This window comes from Gopherus flavomarginatus, chromosome 1 (genome assembly GCF_025201925.1).
Source record: "Gopherus flavomarginatus isolate rGopFla2 chromosome 1, rGopFla2.mat.asm, whole genome shotgun sequence".
NCBI lineage: Eukaryota > Metazoa > Chordata > Testudines > Testudinidae > Gopherus > Gopherus flavomarginatus.
Window position 1 is genome coordinate 257,992,397 of NC_066617.1, and position 20,667 is coordinate 258,013,063.

A 20,667-nucleotide genomic window follows, 5' to 3' on the forward strand; every position below is an offset into this window, starting at 1 on the left:
AAAAAAATCAAGAAAGATTTATAAAATATGTAATATCTATACATCTAAGAAGGAGTTAAAAAGAACTTTGTTTTTATACTTGTATAGGCACAGAAAGTGCAGATTTTTGGGGAGTAGGTAGAGATGAAAAAATAAATTAGCTGAGCTTCCATCCTGGTAGTTCTGCAACTTTTGTTTGTTTTGTTTTAAAGCTGAAGTTTGTATTTTAAACTTTCAGTCAACTAAAGAACATAAGAACTTAAAACTGGCCATACTGGGTAAGACCAAGGGTCCGTCCAGCCCAGTATCCTGTCTGCCAACAATGGCCAATGCCAGGTGCCCCAGAGGGAGTGAACCTAACAGATAAAGATCAAGTGATCTCTCTCCTGCCATCCATCTCTACCCCCTGAAAAACAGAGGCTAAGGACACCATTCCTTACCCATCCTGGCTAATAGCCATTAATGGACTTACCCTCCATGAATTTATCTAGTTCTCTTTTAAACCCTGTTATAGTCCTAGCCTTCACAACCTCCTCAGGCAAGGAGTTCCACAGGTTGACTGTGCGCTGTGTGAAGAAGAACTTCCTTTTATTTGTTTTAAATCTGCTGCCCATTAATTTCATTTGGTGGCCTCTAGTTCTTATATTATTGGAACAAGTAAATAACTTTTTCTTATTCATTTTTTCAACATCACTCATGATTGTATGTACCTCTATCATATCCCCCCTTAGTCTCCTCTTTTCCAAGCTGAAAAGTCCTAGCCTCTTTAATCTCTCCTCATATGGGACCAATTCCAAACCCCTAATCATTTTAGTTGCCCTTCTCTGAACCTTTTCTAGTGCCAGTATATCTGTTTTGAGATGAGGAGACCACATCTGTACTCAGTATTCAAGATGTGGGCATACGATGGATTTATATAAGGGCAATAAGATATTCTCTGTCTTATTCTCTATCCCTTTGTTAATGATTCCTAACATCCTGTTTGCTTTTTTGACTGCCGCTGCACACCGTATAGATGTCTTCAGAGAACTATCCAGGATGGCTCCAAGATCTCTTTCCTGATTTGTTGTAGCTAAATTAGCCCCCATCATAGTGTATGTATAGTTGGGGTTATTTTTTCCAATGTGCATTACTTGACATTTATCCACATTAAATTTCATTTGCCATTTTGTTGCCCAATCACTTAGTTTTGTGAGATCTTTTTGAAGTTCTTCACAGTCTGCTTTGGTCTTAACTGTCTTGAGCAGTTTAATATTGTCTGCAAACTTTGCCACTTCACTGTTTACCCTTTTCTCCAGATCATTTATGAATAAGTTGAATAGGATTGGTCCTAGGACTGACCCTTGGGGGAACACCACTAGTTACCCCTCTCCATTCTGAAAATTTACCATTTATTCATATGCTTTGTTCCCTGTCTTTTAACCAGTTCTCAGTCCATGAAAGGACCTTCCCTTTTATCCCAGGACAACTTAATTTACATAAGAGCCTTTGGTGAGGGACCTTGTTAAAGGCTTTCTGGAAATCTAAGTACACTATGTCCACTGGCTCCCCCTTGTCCACAGTTTGTTGACCCCTTCAAAGAACTCTAATAGATTAGGAAGGCACGATTTCCCTTTACAGAAACTATGTTGACTTTTGCCCAACAATTTATGTACTTCTATGTGTCTGACAATTTTATTCTTTACTATTGATTCAACTAATTTGCCCAGTACTGACGTTAGACTTATGGGTCTGTAACTGCTGAGATCACCTCTAGAGCCCTTTTTAAATATTGGTGTTACTTTAGCTAACTTCCAGTCATTGAGTACAGAAGTTGATTTAAAGGGTAGGTTACAAACCATAGTTAATAGTTCCGCAACTTCACATTTGAGTTCATTCTGAACTCTTGGGGGAATGCTATCTGGTCCCGGTGACTTGTTACTGTTAAGTTTATAAATTAATTCCAAAACCTACTCTAGTGACACTTCAGTCTGTGACAATTCCTCAGATTTGTCACCTACAAAGGATGGCTCAGGTTTGGGGATTTCCTTCGCATCCTCAGCCGTGAAGACTGAAGCAAAGAATTCATTTAGTTTCTCCACAATGTCATTATCGTCTTTAAGTGCTTCTTTTGTATCTCGATTCTCCAGGGGCCTCACTGGTTGTTTAGCAGGCTTCCTGCTTCTGATGTGCTTAAAAAACATTTTATTACCCTTTGAGTTTTTGGCTAGCTGTTCTTCAAACTGCTCTTTGGCTTTTCTTATTAGATTTTTACTCTTAATTTGGCTGTGTTTATGCTCCTTTCTATTTACCTCACTAGGATTTGACTTCCACTTTTTAAAAGATGCCTTTTTATCTCTCACTGCTTCTTTTAAATGGCTCTGTTTTAGTTCTTTTACTGTGTTTTTTAATTTGGGGTATATATTTAAATTGGGCCTCTATTATGGTGTCTTTCAAAAATGTCCATGCAGCTTACAGGGATTTCACTCTAGTGACTGTACCTTTTTAATTTCTTTTTAACTAACCACCTCATTTTTGCACAGTTCCCCTTTCTGAAATTAAATTAACAATGTTGGCCTGTTGAAGGGTTCTTGCCACCACAGGAATGTTAAATGTTGTTATATTATGGTCACTATTTCCAAGCAGTCCTGTTATAGTTACCTCTTGGACCAGATCCTGTGCTCCACTGAGGACTAAATCGAGAATTGCCTCTCCCCTTGTGGGTTCCTGTACCAACTGCTCCAAGAAGCAGTCATTTAAAGGATCAAAAAATTTTGTCTGTGCATTTCGTCCTGAGGTGACATGTTTCCAGTCAATATGGGGGTAATTGAAATCTCCCACTATTATTGAGTTCTTAATTTTGATAGCCTTTCTAATCTCCCTTAACATTTCATCATCACTGTCACTGTCCTGGACAGGTGGTCAATAGTAGATCCCTAATGTTATGTTCTTATCAGTGCATGAAATTACTATCCATAGAGATTCTGTGGAACATATGGGTTCATTTAAGATTTTTACTTCATTTGATTCTACATTTTCTTTCACATATTATGCCATTCCCACCTCCTGCATGTTCTGTCTTTCTGATATATTTTGTACCCCAGAATGATTGTGTCCCATTGATTGTCCTCACTCCACCAGGTTTCTATGATGCCAATTATATCAATATCCTGCTTTAACACGAGGCACTCTAGTTAACCCATCTTATTATTTAGACTTCTAGCATCTGTGTACAAGCACTTTAAAAACTTGTCACTGTTTATTTGTCTGCTCTTTTCTGATTTGTCAGATTCTTTTTTATGTGAATATTTCTCATGTGATCTGGCCCTTACATTATCCTCTTCCATCCTCTCCTCCTGACTAAAACCTAGAGAATCTTTATCAATAGACTCTCCTTTAAGAGAAGTCTCTGTCTGATCCACGTGCTCCTCTGCGGCAATCGACTTTCCCCCAACTCTTAGTTTAAAAACTGCTCTGCAACCTTTTTAATGTTTAGTGCCAGAAGTCTGGATCCACTTTGGTTTAGGAGGAGCCCATCCTTGTATAGGCTACCTCTATCCCCAAAATTTCCCCAGTTCCTAATAAATCTAAACCCTTCCTCCCTACACCACGCATCTCATCCACCTATTGAGACTCTGAAGCTCTGCCTGCCTGCCTGGCCCTGTGCGTGGAACTGGGAGCATTTCTGAGAATGCCACCATAGAGGTCCTGGATTTCAATCTCCTTCCTAGCAGCCTAAATTTGGCCTTCAGGAGGTCTGTCCTACCCTTCCCTATGTCATTGGTACCTACATGTACCACGACCACTGGCTCCTTCCCAGCACTACACATAAGTCTGTCTAGGTGCCTCGAGAGATCCACAACCTTCGCACCGGGCAGGCAAGTCACCATACAGTTCTCCCAGTCATCACAAACCCAGCTATCTATGTTTCTAATGATCAAATCTCCCATGACTAACACTTGCCTTTTCCTAGTGACTGGAGTTCCCTCCCCCGGAGAGGTAACCTTAGTGCGAGAGGATACCGTAACACTATCTGGAAGGAGGGTCCCAACTATGGGAAGTTTTCCCTCTGCTCCCGTTGACTGCTCTGCTTCCCTGGGCCTTTCATCCTCCTCAACAGCGCAGGGGCTGTCTGACCGGAGGTGGGACAAATCTACAGTGTCCTGGGAAGCCTCATCAACATACCTCTCTGCCTCTCCAGTTCCGCCACCCTGGCCTCCAAAGCCCGTACGCAGTCTCTGAGGGCCAGGAGCTCCTTGCACCGAGTGCACATGTACGCCACCCGCCCACAGGACAGGTAATCATACATGCTACACTGAGCACAATAAACAGGATAGCCCCTAGTCTGCGGCTGGGCTTCTTCCTGAATTCTTTCCTACAACTATCTAGGTTAAGGATAGGGTTTTTGTTTAAATCAAGAAGTTTTGATTATAGTTTAGTTTAAAGGTCTTAAAGAATGGCAGCTGTCCCTTGCCCCCTTCCCACTCCCCTTCCAGACTCCCTCTCGAAACTCTCTGTTAGCGACTCCTGTTCACAAAGCATTAACATTTATTTGCAGGGAGTTTGTGGGTTCGTAGGCCTTTAGGAAGAAATGTGTTCTGAGCTGAGATGACTTTGTCTTCTGTACTTTTTCCTGTGACACCTATAGCCAGAGTTAGGAATGTCTGTAGTTACACATTTTATTTATTTACTTGTCAAAATCTTTATTTAAAACACCCAGTCTGTGACCAGCATGGAGTAGTTCTGCCCCCTATTTGGCCCACCATGTCAGAATCTGAGAACTCTTAGATAAGACTAGAAGGTGCTTCTTTTGTCTTGCTGTTCTTTTCTTGCAGTTGAACCCTCTTTTCTCTTTAGAACACTTGTCTCATTTTGGCTTACCTCCGTTGTGTTCTTTGTTGTTCTGCCTTGCTTCTTGTCATCTTAAGTGGCTCCTTTATTCTCTCCTCTCCATCTATCTTGAAGATTCATCTCCTCTTCTTTTCTCACTACTCTCTTGGCAACCTGATCCATTCCCATGGATTCACCTACCATCTCTGTGGGTGATTCCCAAATCTGTCCATGTTCTGGAAATTTTCCTGTTCCTTGCATCTCCTCTTTGATGTCCCCACACCACTGTATTTCAGTCTTTCCAGAACTGGCTTCTCATATTTTGTTCTCCTGACCCCTCTTCATCTTCCATCTTTTGATATTGATATGGTTACCCATATGTTGAACAGTAGAGGATGTCCAGGACCTTCAAGATGGGCTTCCCAGTGGAAAGAGAAACTATTGACCTGGAATCTGGGTATATTCTAAGCGTAGCTTATTTTGTGTGTGCACACATACACCAGTCCTGACATGACATAGTCAGACATCCTGCAGGCAATCCTTTTTTTCAGGAATAACAACCCAATATCAGGGAAGAACTCTGCCTCAAGGACTGACTCTAGTTGGAGACCAAGCCAGAGCACAAACTCTCCTGTTGCTCTCATAGCTCCTTCTACCTTGAACCTTGTATTATATCCAAACTAATACCACACAGCATATCTTCCAAAGACTGATAATTTCTTCTCAAGCTAAGAAAAAGATCATAGAAGACTTCTGTGAAGCAGTGCCAGCTGGTGACACCTGCCATCATCTTTGCCATCTCCCAGACTCTCAACCTCTATTTCATTTTGATTCTTCCTTTCATTCTGCTCCCATATATAGAGTCCCTCATTCCTTCTATTTAATATTGTGCAAATCCGCTATCCTCATAGCTTAAACCTTTGTCTGGACTCTGATCATCTCTCTCCTTGTTTATCACAACCACCTCCATTCTGTCCTCCGCTCTTCTCACGTTCCCCACTAATCACACCATTTTATCCCAAATGCCACTACAGTGGCTCTTTTCAGGTCACTGACTCCTTGAATACCTGGTTTCCTGTCTTCCTACATCCAACTGGAAATACTTCACTTCACTTACAAGGCCCTACATAATTTCATCTCTCCTCACATCTTGCATCTATTCCCTCCTACTCCCCTACTCATTCAGTATGCTGCTTCCGTTCCTCTTGCCTTACTACTCCCTTTCTTTCTTTTCACACACTTTGCTTTGTACTTTCTGTCATGCTGCTTACCTGCATTTGGGTCTCAGTCTCCTCTTAAAATCTGCTTCTTCTAAAAATCCTTTCTTCTCCTCACCAGTAATTTCTCTTTGCCCTCTCATGCTTGAACTGTTATTCCATGTAATAAAATGTAGTGCTGATGCCAAGGCAGATGTAATGGTCATTAAGTGCACATGTTTAAAATTCCACTAAGCATCTGTGTGCCTTGAGGTGTCTTCAACTAAGAGAATTTAACTAGATTTTTTTTAATATTAACACTGCAGAATATCTTTTTATTCTTATTTGTCTTTAAGGGAGCTTACAGCTATTTTATAATTAGCTCATTAAATGATTAAACTGCTAATGAATTAACTTCCTGTTCTGCGAGAATGGTATGGTTGACACACAGTATTTATTCTGCTTCCTTTATTTAGCATGCCAGATGGTCCTCTCTGTGTGTGCATTTTTTAAAAATATCTTTCTAAAGCTGTTATTAGGAGCCAGCCTTGGTATTTTGAGCCACAATGTAGAGACCTCTCTCATTGGTTTTCATGTTATTAAGCAGCAGAAAAATGAAAAAAAAAATCCATGAGTCAAAAATCCTTAAACTTTTATTTTACAAAATGAAACTCTGGAAAAAGTCCACTTTAGAGGACATCTCTTCAGTGAAATAGGGTCAGGTTAGACTTATACAAGTGTTGGCGTTATTTTTCTTTTGCATTTAATTTAATTAAAAATTTCTTCAGATTTTGTTATTGTGGTTTTAATGTAATATTGATTCCTCTTTCCTAATAACTTCATCTTAACTCATTTTTCTCTTACATTAGCCCTTTATTTATTCATTATACTTTATGTATTGTCTTTGTATAGGGTGACTAGACGTCCAGTTTTTAAAGAGACAGTCCTGTATTTAAGCCCTCCAGCAAGCATCCTGACTTTTTCTTAAAAATGGGCAAATTATCCCGTATTTTCTGTCTCTCTCCCACCCCCATCAGTACTGGCGTGTCCTGCTGCTCATCAGCTGCCCACCCACCAGTGGTGACTGTGGGGAGGTCCAGTGGCTGACCATGGGGGTGGGTGTGCAAGGCTGGGGGCTGACCGAAGCTGCAGTGTGCAGGGCTGGACTGCTCCCCCTGCTGGTCTTCATGCAGACCCCCTCCCCCCACCCCCACGTGCTGGCTCTTGGCCAGCAGGGCCCCACCCCCGCATCCCATTTCCAGCCAGAACTGGCTGTGCGCTGTGAGCTGTGGTGGCTGGTGAGCATAGGCATGTGCCAGGCGGCAGTCAGCTACATGTCAGCTTTGCTTCCCACCAATCTGACCTTTACAAGCTCCCCTCTCGCTGTCCTCTCCCTGATTTGCCCTTTCACCCTCCCCCCAACCCTGCTGCTGCTCCATATCCCCACCGGCAGGCACATCCCACTCCCACCGCTGTGCGGAGAACCAGCCCCTGGTTGGAGCGCTCAGTTCACCAAGAGCCTGGCCAGCAGGCTCCTTCCTTCCCCCACTACCTCTGGCTGGGCTGGTGCCCTGGGAAAGCCCAAGACCCTCTGGCCCAAGGCGCTGGCCAGGAGGAGCTGAGCCCTGCATGTGCCAAAGCCCCACACAGCACTGGCATGGGGAAGCCACTCTGCCTCTCAGCTAAATTCTGGAGTGGTGGTGGAGGAAGCCATTTCTAGCCCGTTCACACCCCAGACCTGCAGGCTTCACAGCACCCTGCAGCCGCAGGTGTGTGTGTCACCTCTCCCCTATCTACCCTAAAGCCTTAAAGATAAGAAGGTAAATAAAAAGAATCTAACTACTCAGTATTTCTTAACAGAGGCTCAGTCAACTTGATATTAATTTGAACGTTTGTACTACATAGTTCTGATTGATTGCCATTGAAGTAACTTGAATATGAGTAATTTTACCAGCTGTCCCGTATTTAGCATCCGGGAATTATGGTCACCCTATCTTTGTATATTAAGAACGGCCATAGTGAGTCAGATCAAAGATCCATCTAGCCCAGTATCCTGTCTTCCGACAGTGGCCAATGCCAGGTACCCCAGACAGAATCAACAGAACAGGTAATCAAGTGATCCATCCCCCGTCGCCCATTCCCTGCTTCTGGCAAACAGAGGCTAGGGAGACCATCCCTGCTCATCCTGGCTAATAGCCATTGATGGACCTATCTTCCATGAATTTATCTATTCTTTTTTTAACCCTGTTATAGTCTTGGCCTTCACAATATCCTCTGGCAAAGAGTTCCACAGACTGACTGTGCACTGTGGGAAAAATATTTCCTTTTGTTTGGTTTAAACCTGCTGCCCATTAATTTCATTTGGTGGTCCCTATTTCTTGTATTATGAGAAGGAGTAAATAACACTTCCTTACTTACTTTCTCCACACCAGTCATGGTTTTATAGACCTCTGTCATAACCCCCCTTAGTCGTCTCTTTTCCAAACTGAAAAGTTCCAATTTTATTAATCTCTTCTCATACGGCAGCCGTTCCTTACCCCTAATCACTTTTGTTGCCCTTTTCTGAACCTTTTCCAATTCCAATATATCTTTTTTGAGATGGGACGACAACATCTGCACATAATAGTCAAGATGTGGGTGTACTATCGTTTTATATAGAGGCAATATAATATTTTATGTCTTCTTATCTATCCCTTTCTTAATGATTCCCAATGATTATATTGTCCCTGTAGCACTGTAAAATTTCGCTTAAAGTTAGGCACATGGTAAAGGGCTTCGCTGAATTTAGGTCATAATGTACACAAACGAGGGCAAAGTTAAAGCTGGCTTGTAAAGTTAGCATTGGCATTTCCCGATTTCTCTCCTGAGTTGTGTTTTTTATGGAATTTTTAGGGTTTTTTAGGAGAAGAATCAGAATAATTTGCCTTTAGTATTTTGCCTAGGTCATCTGACTATACTCCACTAGTAAGCCAAAAGTAGAAACCAGGCTGACATACCATGCCATTGAATATATTATGCATTGTGTGTGTGTAAAAATCTGTGTCCCAAGGCTCTCAGATATTCATATGGAAAACTTTGTGAAGGAAACAAGGAATACCGTGCAGCCCTTTCCCTGCTAAGATAGTGCACATTTAAAATGAGTGAAATTTTGTCCCCACTCAAGTCAATTACTTGAATGGAACAAGGATTTCACCCAATGTCTCAGACTGGAACTACTTTATGAATATTGCTCTTTCTTTTCCATCACACACATGTACCCACACAACATGCACCCTTGAATAACGAGAAAGGTATGGAATTTTCAAATAATTGATTCTCTTTTAAGGAAGGGATAGGGAGTCTACATGCTTGGATTACCCTGCTGCTTTCTGTAGCTCTGCTGAATGATTCACTGCATAGGGAAACTTTATAAAGGCAGCACCGTTTGCTGGGGGGAGGGATAGCTCAGTGGTTTAGCCTGCTAAACCCAGGGTTGTGAGTTCAATCCTTGAGGGGACCACTTAAGGATCTGGGGTAAAATCAGTACTTGGTCCTGCTAGTGAAGGCAGGGGACTGGACTCAATGACCTTTCAAGGTCCCTTCCAGTTCTAGGAGATAGGATATCTCCATTAATTAAAAAAAAATTATGTAGGCAATTGGTAGTGATCACACCTCATGATTGGAAGCCCACATGCAGCAGAAATGTTAATGTTGTCAAATGTGAGCTATTTTGTCTTCTGTTCAGAAATGTTTATCCTTCCTTTACCTTCCCATCCCCATGCATTTTAGTATCACTCAGTGTAAAGAACAGGGACTATTTCTAAAGTGTGTGTGTTTGTTTTTCTTTAGGGAATTTGCCCTTGCAACGGTTTAGGTTATGAACCACACTGAAAGCTGAAATCATTTTGTTCTTGTTCTTTGAAACCTGCTAATTTTATAAACCATAAGCAGAAAATAGTGAGGCAGCTGCATTAAGAGTTTTCTCTTGTGGCCCACCAATAACTCCACTATATCCCAACTTCTGTAGTTGCAAGGGGTAGCTCAGTTACTAACAGCTCAGCTATAGACTCTAACAATGGTCAGTAACTATCAGATGGACTAGAAAGGCTCTAGCAGCAGCAGCCAAACATTGTGTTTGGGTCTCTTTAGTCACACAACTTGTGTTAGGTACAAATACCTTGCTTAACTTCTCATTTCCATTCACTAATTTAGCACTCATAAATAATGTTAATTTTGCAAATAAGGTAAAATCATTTCATTTTTGACTGATTTTTTTTAAGTTGGTGCCCAGCCACCATCATTCCCTTATAGAAGAAGTGAATGGGTGTTCTGTGTAGTTTTTACACAGGTATGTTTTATCCAGCAGAATCAGATCTTAATGTGATTGTTAGAACAAAGTTGCAGCTATTCATTCTAACACCTTTGTTGCTTATGGATTACAGCAACTGGCAGAGGTGGGACTATTCATTTACCTGACAACTTCCTTATGACAAAAGAAAGGGGCCCATAATTCAAAGTAGTTCTGCAGTTACAACATTTTTTCACAGCTGATGAAAGTGCACGAAAGCTGTGAATTAAACCCTGTTGTGCTTTGCTGAATTTTATTGCATCTCTCACTGGTGCTCAACAAAATGTGGGAGCAATTATTAGCCTCCCTTCAAGCTTCCTTTCCCCTCCCTCAAATCAGAAACTCAAGTCTGTTGCATACTTTCTCTGTCCTTAAATGTTAACAGCTTTTAAATTACCTGAGAGGCATTGGAGCAGCTTATGTCAGCATCTGTTTCCTGTTTTTCTACATATTCTTTCTTTCAAGGTTGTTTTTGCTTTTCTCATTCCCTCTGCCCACACAAAAGAAACAGAACATTTACACTTGAACTCAAACTCATCTTGACTGTTCAAGTGGTGCTCTGCTTCATGGTTTTTAGAAGAAGTACTCCTACTAAAAGGGGCAGAATATTCTATTCACCCACGGGTGTGCTTTCATCTTAGACTTCTGATATTTCATCCTGTATTGCAGGAGACCTGGACTGGAAATGATCCATTCATGAACAGTGGGAAAATCTGCTCCCTGAAATAAACTACTTGAGATGGTGTTTCATTTTCTTGGCCATCCTTAAGGGAAATCAGAGTGGGCATGTGCTTGTCATTGGTACACGGTTTTGAGTGGGAGTAGGCTTTTCTCCCCTTAATAATTGTTCAGTTCAATTAGTAATCTGATTTGGTCACACTTTTAGTAATATCTGTGCTATTTGAATTTAAAAAGTAGAACTTGCTGAAGGTGATTGGTTTTAGCGTGCTTAAAATAATTCCAAACATGTGCCCCTATTTCTACTTCCTCTAGAGTAGAGGAACCACTTCACATGCTCTCTGATTTGTGGAGATAAGGAGTCTTCCAGTTCCACCTTGCTCAGCGCAGAATTTGTGGCTCGAATTCAGGTCATATATGGCAACACGCTGCAGTGTCAGCAGGATGCTAAGCCAGACCTGTAGAGGACTTCTTAAGTCTCTTGTCTATACAGAAGGTGCATACATAAAAGGGTTATAGCGCAGAGCAGAAATAAAACCAGCAGGTGAATATCCAGTATGTCTCCTTCTAGGCAAGGTGTCTGTTTCTGTTGATCTTGAACTTCAGTTTCACCAGAGTATTCAGAACCATATAAAGATTTTGCCTAGGAGTAAATATTTTAAGGTTTGGAATTTAAAAACTGTACCGTGTCTGGATTTAGTTCAAAATATGAAACTCGTCCTTCCATGAGAATTGTTATTTAATAACATTAAGATTTGAAAAATGTCCTCATTTTTGCTGAGTTGTTTACATTAAGGCCAACTCTATATATATATATATATATATATATATATATATATATATATATATATATATATATATATATATATATATATATATATATATATATATATATATATATATATATATATACACACACACACACACACACACACACACACACACACACCCCTTTATATTACACTTTTACAGGAATTCTGCAGTAAAACAGCATGTGACATTACATACCATATGTTCCAAATTCCTACGCCTGTGGATAAAGCTAAAGAACATATTAGCTGTAACTTTGAATTTTCTTTTATTAATTGTCACAAACTTAGCATTATTTTTGTACACTAGTAATCAGTACATTGAGGTGTTGGAAAAATAGTAAGAATAAAGTATGTTAGGTATCTTACAATGCAAATAAAAAGACAGTCCAGCCCAGAAGGGCTTAGGGCAGGGTCGGCAACCTTTCAGAAGTGGTGTGCCAAGTCTTCATGTATTCACGCTAATTTTAGGTTTCGCGTGCCAGTAATACATTTTAATGTTTTTAGAAGGTCTCTTTCTATAAGTCTATAATATATAACTAAACTATTCTTGTATGTAAAGTAAATAAGGTTTTAAAAATGTTTAAGAAGCTTCATTTAAAATTAAAATGTACAGCCCCCTAGACCGGTGGCCAGGACCCGGGCAGCGTGAGTGCCACTGAAAATCAGGTCGTGTGCTGCCTTTGGCATATGTGCCATAGGTTGCCTACCCCTGACTTAGGGTCATAGGTACGACTCCATGGGTGCTCCAAAATTAGTGGGTGCTTAACACCTACGAGCAGCCAAGCTCTTCCCCCCCCCCCCACTTCCACCCGCTGGCATCCCTGTCAATCAGCTCCCCCCCCCAGTACCTCCTGTAGGCTGCAGAACAGCTGTTCCGTGGCATGCAGGAGGCACTGTGAGAGTGAGGGGAGGGGGCGGAAAGAGGCAGGGCAGGGGTAGGGCAGAAAGAGGCAGGGTAGGGGTTTAAAGGAAGGGTTAGAGTAGGGATGGGTTCTGGAGCTGAGCAGGGGGTTGAACATCCCCGGGGAAAATGAGAACCGGCGCCTGTACTTTAGGGTTTGTCTACATGGGAAAGTTTTCTGTTATACTAGTATAATTATCAGTATAGTTAAACTGGTATAACTCTGTGTGGACATTTTTATTCTGCAGTAAATGGCCCTTTGTGTTTAGTTTAAATGCAACATATTCATAAATGATCTGGAATAAAAGGGTAAACAGTGAGGTGTCAAAATTTGCAGATGATACAAAACTACTCAAGATAGTTAAGTCCAAAGCAGACTGCGAAGAGTTACAAAGGGATCTCTCAAAATTGGGTGACTGGGCAACAAAATGGCGGATGAAATTCAGTGTTGTGTGACAGAGTTCCTCCTCTACCTTGGTGGGTCCTGCGCTTATTGGCAGATTTGCTCACCTCAGAGATTCACCATGTGGGTCAGGAAACAGCCTAGAGACCTTCCCCTCCGGTAGAAGCCACAGTCCAGGTCAATTTCTCCTGTGTCTGATCAGGAGTTGGGAGGTTTAGGGGGAACCCTGGGCCCGCCCTCTACTCCAGATTCCAGCCCAGGGCCCTGTGGACTGCAGCTGTCTGGAGTGCCTCCTGGTACAGCTGCATAACAGCTGCAACTCCCTGGGCTGCTTCCCCATGGCTGCCTCCCAATACCACCTTTATCCTCACCACAGGACCTTTCTCCTGGTGTCTGATAATGCTTGTACTCCTCAGTCTTCCAGTAATATGTCTTCTCACTCTCAGCTCATAGTGCTCTTGCTCCCAGCTCCTCGCATGCACACTCCAAACTGAAGTGAGGTCCTTTTTAACTCAGGTGCCCTGATTAGCCAGCCTGTCCTAATTGATTCTAGCAGTTTCTTCTTATTTGGCTCCAAGTGTCCTAATTAGCCTGCCTGCTTTAGTTGGTTCCAGCAAGTTCCTGCTTGTTCTGGGACTGCCCCTGTTACCTTACCCAGGGAAAAGGGATCTTCTTAATATGGGACTAATCTATCTGCCTTCTAACACTCTCCTGTAGCTATCTGGCCTGACCCTGTCACAATTGATAAATGCAAAGTAATGCACAATAGAAAACAATGGGGTCTGAATTAGCTGTTACCACTCAAGAAAGAGATCTTGAAGTCACTGTGGATAGTTCTCTAAAAACATCCACTCAGTGTGCAGAGTCAGTCAAAAAAGCAAACAGAATGTTGAGAATCATTAAGAAACGGATAGATAAGACAGAAAATATCATATTGCCTCTATATAATTCCATATTATGCCCTCATCTTGAATATTGCTTGCAGATGTGGTCACCCTATCTCAAAAAAGATATATTGGCATTGGAAAAGGTTCAGAAAAGGACAACAAAAGTGATTAGAGGTATGGAACTGCTTCCATATGAGCAGAGATTAATAAGACTGGGACTTTTCAGTTTGGAAAAGAGACAGCCAATTAAGAGGGATATGATAGAGGTCTATACATTCATGACTGGTGTTCAGAAAGTAAATAACGAAGTGTTATTTACTCCTTCTCATAACACAAGAACGAGGGGTCACCAAATGAAATTAATGGATAGCCGGTTAAAAACAAACAAAAGGAAATGTTTCTTTACACAATGCACAGTCAACCTGTGGAACTCTTTTTTTGCCAGAGGATGTTATGAAGGCCAAGACTGTAACAGAGTTCAGAAAGGACCTATCCTCCAGGAACTTATCTAGTTCTATCAGTGGCTATTAGCCAGGATGGTCAGGGATGGGGTCCCTAGCCTTTGTTTGCCAGAAGCTGGGAGTGGGTGACAGGGGATGGATCACTTGATGATTACCTGTTCTGTTCATTCCCTCTTAAGCATCTGGCATTAGCCACTGTCAAAAGACAGGATACTGGGCTAGCTGGACCTTTTAACCTGACCCAGTATGGCCGTTCTTATGTTCTTACACTCTTATTCCAGAATCAGTGTGTGTCCACATGGGGAATTTTGTCAGTATAACCATATCAGTTTATATTGATATCTTATCTTATACCATATAACTTTCCCATGTAGACCAGTCCTTAGAAATTTTCATTGACTAAAGCAGCACCAGTGTCCTGCACAGTTTCATTACAACTGATACGTTTGCCAAGTTGCAGTGTGAAAACACATGTTCATTTATAAAAATTGCATCTTCCCTCAGCTGGAAATGACATCTATTTAAACTACCATCTTCCTTCTCCGCTTCACCAACTACTGTAGATTATGCTGCTGTAGTCACCTGTGCAATGGAGAGTCATCTCTGTATGTGTGTGTACACATAACACTCATATTGCAAACAAAAGTTATACATAAATATAAACAACACTCACACCGTAAACAAAAACCACCTAGATAAATTTAAATTCCAAAACTCTAGTAAGCCCAGGGTTATGTATTGACACACAGTACAGTGTAATTTGACCCAGTTGCAAAGGGAAGGGGGTACTTTAAATAGATCAAACTCCTGCTTTTTGCCTCTCTCTTCTCTATGCATTTCAAACATGAGCTGCCTCAGCACACCCATCTCTCATCACTTCACTTTCTAGAACATTTATTCCTAACCCCCCCTTTCCCCGCCCCCCAAAAATCAACAAACTCACCTATTCAAAAATGAACTTGTTTCAGAAGGGAGAATCCTAGAGGCTGTTTTGCCTTTTTCACCAATAAGTGCTACATTCCTTGAGAGCTTTTTAAATTGTGAAACCTGAAACCACACTAACTTATATTAGTATCACTCTTTGGGTGAGGTGGAAACATGGAAGTTAGAGCTGTAAATTTTTCATCTTAAAAGATTCCTTGCTTGGAGGAAGTCAGAGCAGGGTGACTCAACCATTCTAGTTGCATTCTGTCCCTTTGGTATCACATCACTAACTTCTTGAAAGCAGAACTGAAAAACATGTTTGTTCATTCTTTCTGAGTTTTGTTGTTAGGATGTTTTACTGGTTTGGGAAATGATGGGTTTGTCGTGACTGGCTGTGTATTCTGGCATTTTGTTAAAGTACATAGGCCTTTGTGCATGTAACACTGTGAAACTATTTGTCTGATACCAGGATCTTTCTGCAGTCTTTTCTCATCTTAAACAGTGTTTTTTTTACATGTACAAGTAAACAGTGATTGATATGAACTCTCATAAGAATGTCACTATGTCCTCCATACCTATAGTAGCGACTTTCATGAACTGTTGATTGTTACTGAAGTTTAGGGTGTTGTAAGAGACCTTCAAATTAAGACTCCTCTGTAGTTTAATGTTGGCTTCTGACCTTAATGATGGTATTACTTTAAACTGGGAAACAATTGTTTGGTCTAAGACAAAAGAAAGGATACAGGATCATGCTAGCACCATTTGTATCCCTTAATAAGGAGCACTCTGAAAATGAGAAGACACTAACTTTGGTTGTTCCTTCAAGCTCCTCTTATTTTGTCTGGTTCTTTTTTGTTCTTTCAGAGTTCTAGAATGCAAAGGCCTCCCAATAGTGAATGGACAATGTGATCCCTATGCCACAGTTACCTTAGCAGGACCATACAGGCAAGTATTGAAAACTGAAGAGCTTCCATTTTGTAGGGCTTCATAACAGATGGTTTGGGTTTTTATTTATTAGAAATCTGCATTCTAAAATCGATAGAGGATTTATTGGGCCATTGCTACTTTATTTATATGATATAATATTACTTAATATAATTATAAGTATCTTGAGGCTTATTGCAGTTTTGCTTCTTTTAAAGCTTTGATCATTACAAAGTATATAATTTGTGGTCAAGCTTAACTTGTGTAGCTTCTCACTTGGCAGTTGGAGGTCAGTATTCAACGAAATTGCTTGTCCATTTTGCAGTAGTGGAGAGCGGAAGAGAGGGAAAATGAATATATAACAGCTTTTTACTTCTGCTTTATTCCAATATGACATTGAACATTTGGGGTCTTCTTAGTTATGTAGTTCAGCACCTTAATACCTGTGGAAAGTGCTATGCACAGCTCAAGCCTGTAATTTAATCTGTGTGGGTGTAACAATCCGCCAGAATAGATAAAACTGCAGAATGGGTTTTACACAATATCGTCGATTGAATTATTTATTCTGCACCAGTCTTGTTCAGCCTAACTGTAAACAGTCATGTTAAATTTGAGGTTAAATTTGCACATTCCATCTTTCAATTTTTTATATTATTGGACATATCAGTGGCAATTTGTGCTCCTGCTTATCAGGGGAATTATCTCACAAGTTCTTATTCTGGAAGAAGCAAAATTGAACTGTTCTGTGACCTCAGAAACCCGTGATACAGATACGTCATAGTATTTTACAGTGAAACTTGGACGGGCGGGGGGGGGGTGCTATGAATGAGACACATTCTTGACAAATCATTTGCCTCAGATGTGGAGCAGTCTTTGAAGGTTGATTGGTCCATCTTCTTATTCTCTGACCAAGTGTCTTATTGTGCCCATCACAGGTGGTACTGTATTTGGGTTATTTTATTCAGTAGTTGGTTTTTAACTACTGTATTTGATAAGTGCAATCTTTTTAAATGACACCAGTTGAGTATTACTGAAATTATAGTTGGTATGATTTTTTGGCTGGCTCATCAGTCTTGTCCGTCTTCTTAAATATGCCTCTTCCCCCATCCCTCCAAAAAAAAGTCCCATTAAACTGTATAACTGAACTGTTATGATTCCACTTGCTAGGGAACTGAAGGCAAACAAAACTGTTTATCACCCATCAGTTTTCTTTTGCTTCCTGTCTTCAGAAGCATGCACCTTAGTCCTTTCCATTGTCTAGTCATTGCCCAATAATTGTTCTTGGACAGAACAACTTACAGGATTTGGGCCCAAGAGCTCACATTTCAGTTTGTGGATAACAACTGTGGATACTTAATTGATTTATGAAATCTGTGCGCATGCAATATTCTCCCCCATAAAGAGGTGTGCCTCATTGCATGCTGCGTGGAGTTTATAAAACAAATCAAAGCAAATAGGCTACTTCTGTGTTCTGGTAATTGCTCATTAGGACCAGACACTTCTGCTAATGTTCACTTTTCTTTATGTCCATGCAGATCTGAAGCCAAAAAGACTAAAGTTAAAAAGAAGACGAACAATCCGCAGTTTGATGAAGTGTTTTATTTTGAGGTTGGTATTTCAAAGGAATGAGCGATAAACTGGAATACTACACTGTAGATAGTTGGCACGGCATCCTGCTCCATTTTGTGCCAGCTGTCTTCTTTGAAGACTCTTTCAAAGCACAATGCAGAGCCAGCAATATCCCAGATCAGACTAGATGTGTGCTGAGGCAGCAGTGTATCAGTTTTCCAGGTGATTGGAGTCAAGTTCCCTAGGTAGTCTTTCCTTCTCAACAGAGTTTTCTGTCCCTCCCAGCACAGACAATTTTTGAATTAGTTCTGCTAAGTGAGTTTTTTCCAGACTGTGGTTTTATAGCTTTTCCACCCTGTCTTCCCTGGTCAAAGGTGGGAGGGTTGTCTCGCAGGGAAGATAAAGAACTTTAAAAGCAACAGGGGAAATCCATTCAAGACTGAAAGTTTCAGATGCATGCTAGTGTTCTGTAACACCAAATCTTTCCCGTCAATCCTTAGATCCTATGTAACATGTAACATTTTTAAATGAGTCTAGATAAGGCAAAATGTAACCCCTTTAGAAGTGCTGTTTTTTTCTTTTACTTAGCACAAGTAATAGGTATATATAGAGAGATTATATAGTTCTCATCCCTACCCCAGAATAGTTCTTCGGATGTTTTTCATTCTGTGTCTTGTATCTTTATTTTAAAGGAGAGTTTATCATGGATAACTTGGTCCTGGTCTACACTTCAAATTTTTGCCAGTTTAGCTATATCAGTTAGGAGTTATATTGGCAAAAAAAGTTCTTTTGCTGGTGTAGCTTATTTTGTTCGGAAGCCTGGTCTGCTAGAAACCTTTGCCAGTCTAGTAATAGGAGTTAAGGATGTGATTTTTTTGATGTTTTTATACTGGTAAAGGCTCTATTGCAGATGCAGTTATACTGGCAAAAGCTAGTATAAAGTATGTCTGTGTAGGAGGCTATAGCTATACCAGCAAACCTTTCCTAGTATCAACACGGCCTGAGTAAATCCCTTTAACTTCAAGAATAATTAGCACACACCAGCTAATTGAGAGGGACTAATACCTTCCACAGCTGCTGAGAGCCAAAGTAGCTGTAAATTCTCAGTTGTCTCTCTCGAGTACCCTCCTTACTGTGGTCTCCATGCACCTAGCAACAAAACTAGGGAGGCTTTATCTACCACACCAGTTTAATTAGAATCTGCTGACATTTAGTGATGCAAGTGGAGCCAGTATACGCCAGTTGTAAACCAGTAGGTATCAACACAGGTGTGTTAAACCAATGTGACTTCTGTGTGTAGGCCTGGCCTTAGAAGCTTGCCCTATGGCTCACTTCTAAGGGATCGATGTGAGCATTAGTGTCAATAAATAGGAATTTCTAATCCTGGAACACTGGGGGTGAGGGGCATTTTAAAAATCTAGTGAAAGCTTAAAGGGAGCTAAACCACTATATGTTAATATCTGTGAACCCGTTGCTTCATTAAAAGGGGCCTATTTGCAGTGTTTCTTAAATGCAGCCACTGTGGCTGCCTGTAGACACCAGGGGCTTGTCTTGTGGCCACAGCCTCCTGAGCAGTGACTGGAGGAGGGGAGGAGGGGAGTCGAGCAGTGACCCCTCCCCCAGGGCCACCAGCAGGGGTTGCACTCTGTCTCCCTTCAGAGCTGCAAACACCAGAGAAGCAGGCAGCCAGTGAGTTCCCCACCTTCCTGTGGGCGCTGAGAATCAAGCTTTGGGCTTTAGTCCTGGGCTGTCGAGTGGCAGGCTTTGGTCATGGGGTTTCGGACTCTGGCCCTGGACATGGGTGCTGGTCCTTGGACCACCACCACCCCACATCATCTCTGGCCCCCACTATCTCCCTACCCACTTCCCAGGCTAGGGTTTAAATTGTCCCCTGCCTTGCCAGAGCTGAGTAAATTTGCTGTGATATGAACAAACATACAAATATTATGTTTTGCAGCAGCAGACTTACTAGCTAGCGAATCTTAAAACACATAGCAACCAAAAAGCAAAAGAAACAACCACAACAAAAGACAAGAATTTGAAAAGCACCTTATTTGTGTTTCTATTCTGTTTAGCTCCAGTAAAGAATAGAAACAACTGTACCTTATTTTTATTATTGAGTATGGGGGGGAAAAACCCTCTACATAAATAAATTACAATGATTTGGACATGTATATGTGCATATTTGTTTGTTTTTCCTAAAGTTAATTAAGTATTTTAGGAAAAATTGTCAGAGCAGCCACCAGTAAGAGTTGGTGGCTGCACGCTACGGGCACTGAAAATTTTGTTGTGAGAACCCCTAACTGCATACAGGGACAAGTATTCAGCATTGGATAAAACAGATGCTTTTAGTGATGGAATCTCAAGTTCCTCCAACTGCTCAAGTGGACAGCTAGGATCCAACCAGAATAGCTGAGTCCATACAACATTATTTATGGTATCTTCTTGATTCTTTTTTCCCCCTTGTCCATAGGGCTGCCCTTTCTTAACAGGAAGGCTGTTTGACACTGGCTTCCACTTTCCAGTATGGGGAGCCAATTCCATCACTTGGAAATTGCACTCCAAAGGAGACATCGTAGGGTCAGAGCCACACTGGTGTAAATTGGCATAGTACATTGAATTCAGTGGAGAGGCAGCAATTTACAGCAGCAGACAATCTGTCCCATCGTTTGGCACACCAGGCTGGCTTCACTGGAATTGCTGCTGTCACCCAATAATGTGTTGATCCCCACTAACTCAGGAAGGAGGAAAATATGTAAATGTCAAGGAGTGAATACTTTTCTCCTCAAAATATTTT

At 41.2% G+C, this 20,667-nt stretch overlaps 1 protein-coding gene across 3 annotated transcripts in view; it reads left to right on the forward strand.

Annotated features, from left to right (window-relative positions):
* RASA3 (RAS p21 protein activator 3) overlaps positions 1-20,667 on the forward strand; it is a 207,707-nt gene that overhangs the window by 152,452 nt on the left and 34,588 nt on the right. For all 3 annotated transcript variants that reach the window (XM_050921823.1, XM_050921832.1, XM_050921842.1), the window contains 2 exons: positions 16,242-16,322; positions 17,837-17,909. In XM_050921823.1, coding sequence (XP_050777780.1) covers positions 16,242-16,322; positions 17,837-17,909 — 154 coding nt within the window. The remainder of the gene's footprint in view (positions 1-16,241; positions 16,323-17,836; positions 17,910-20,667) is intronic.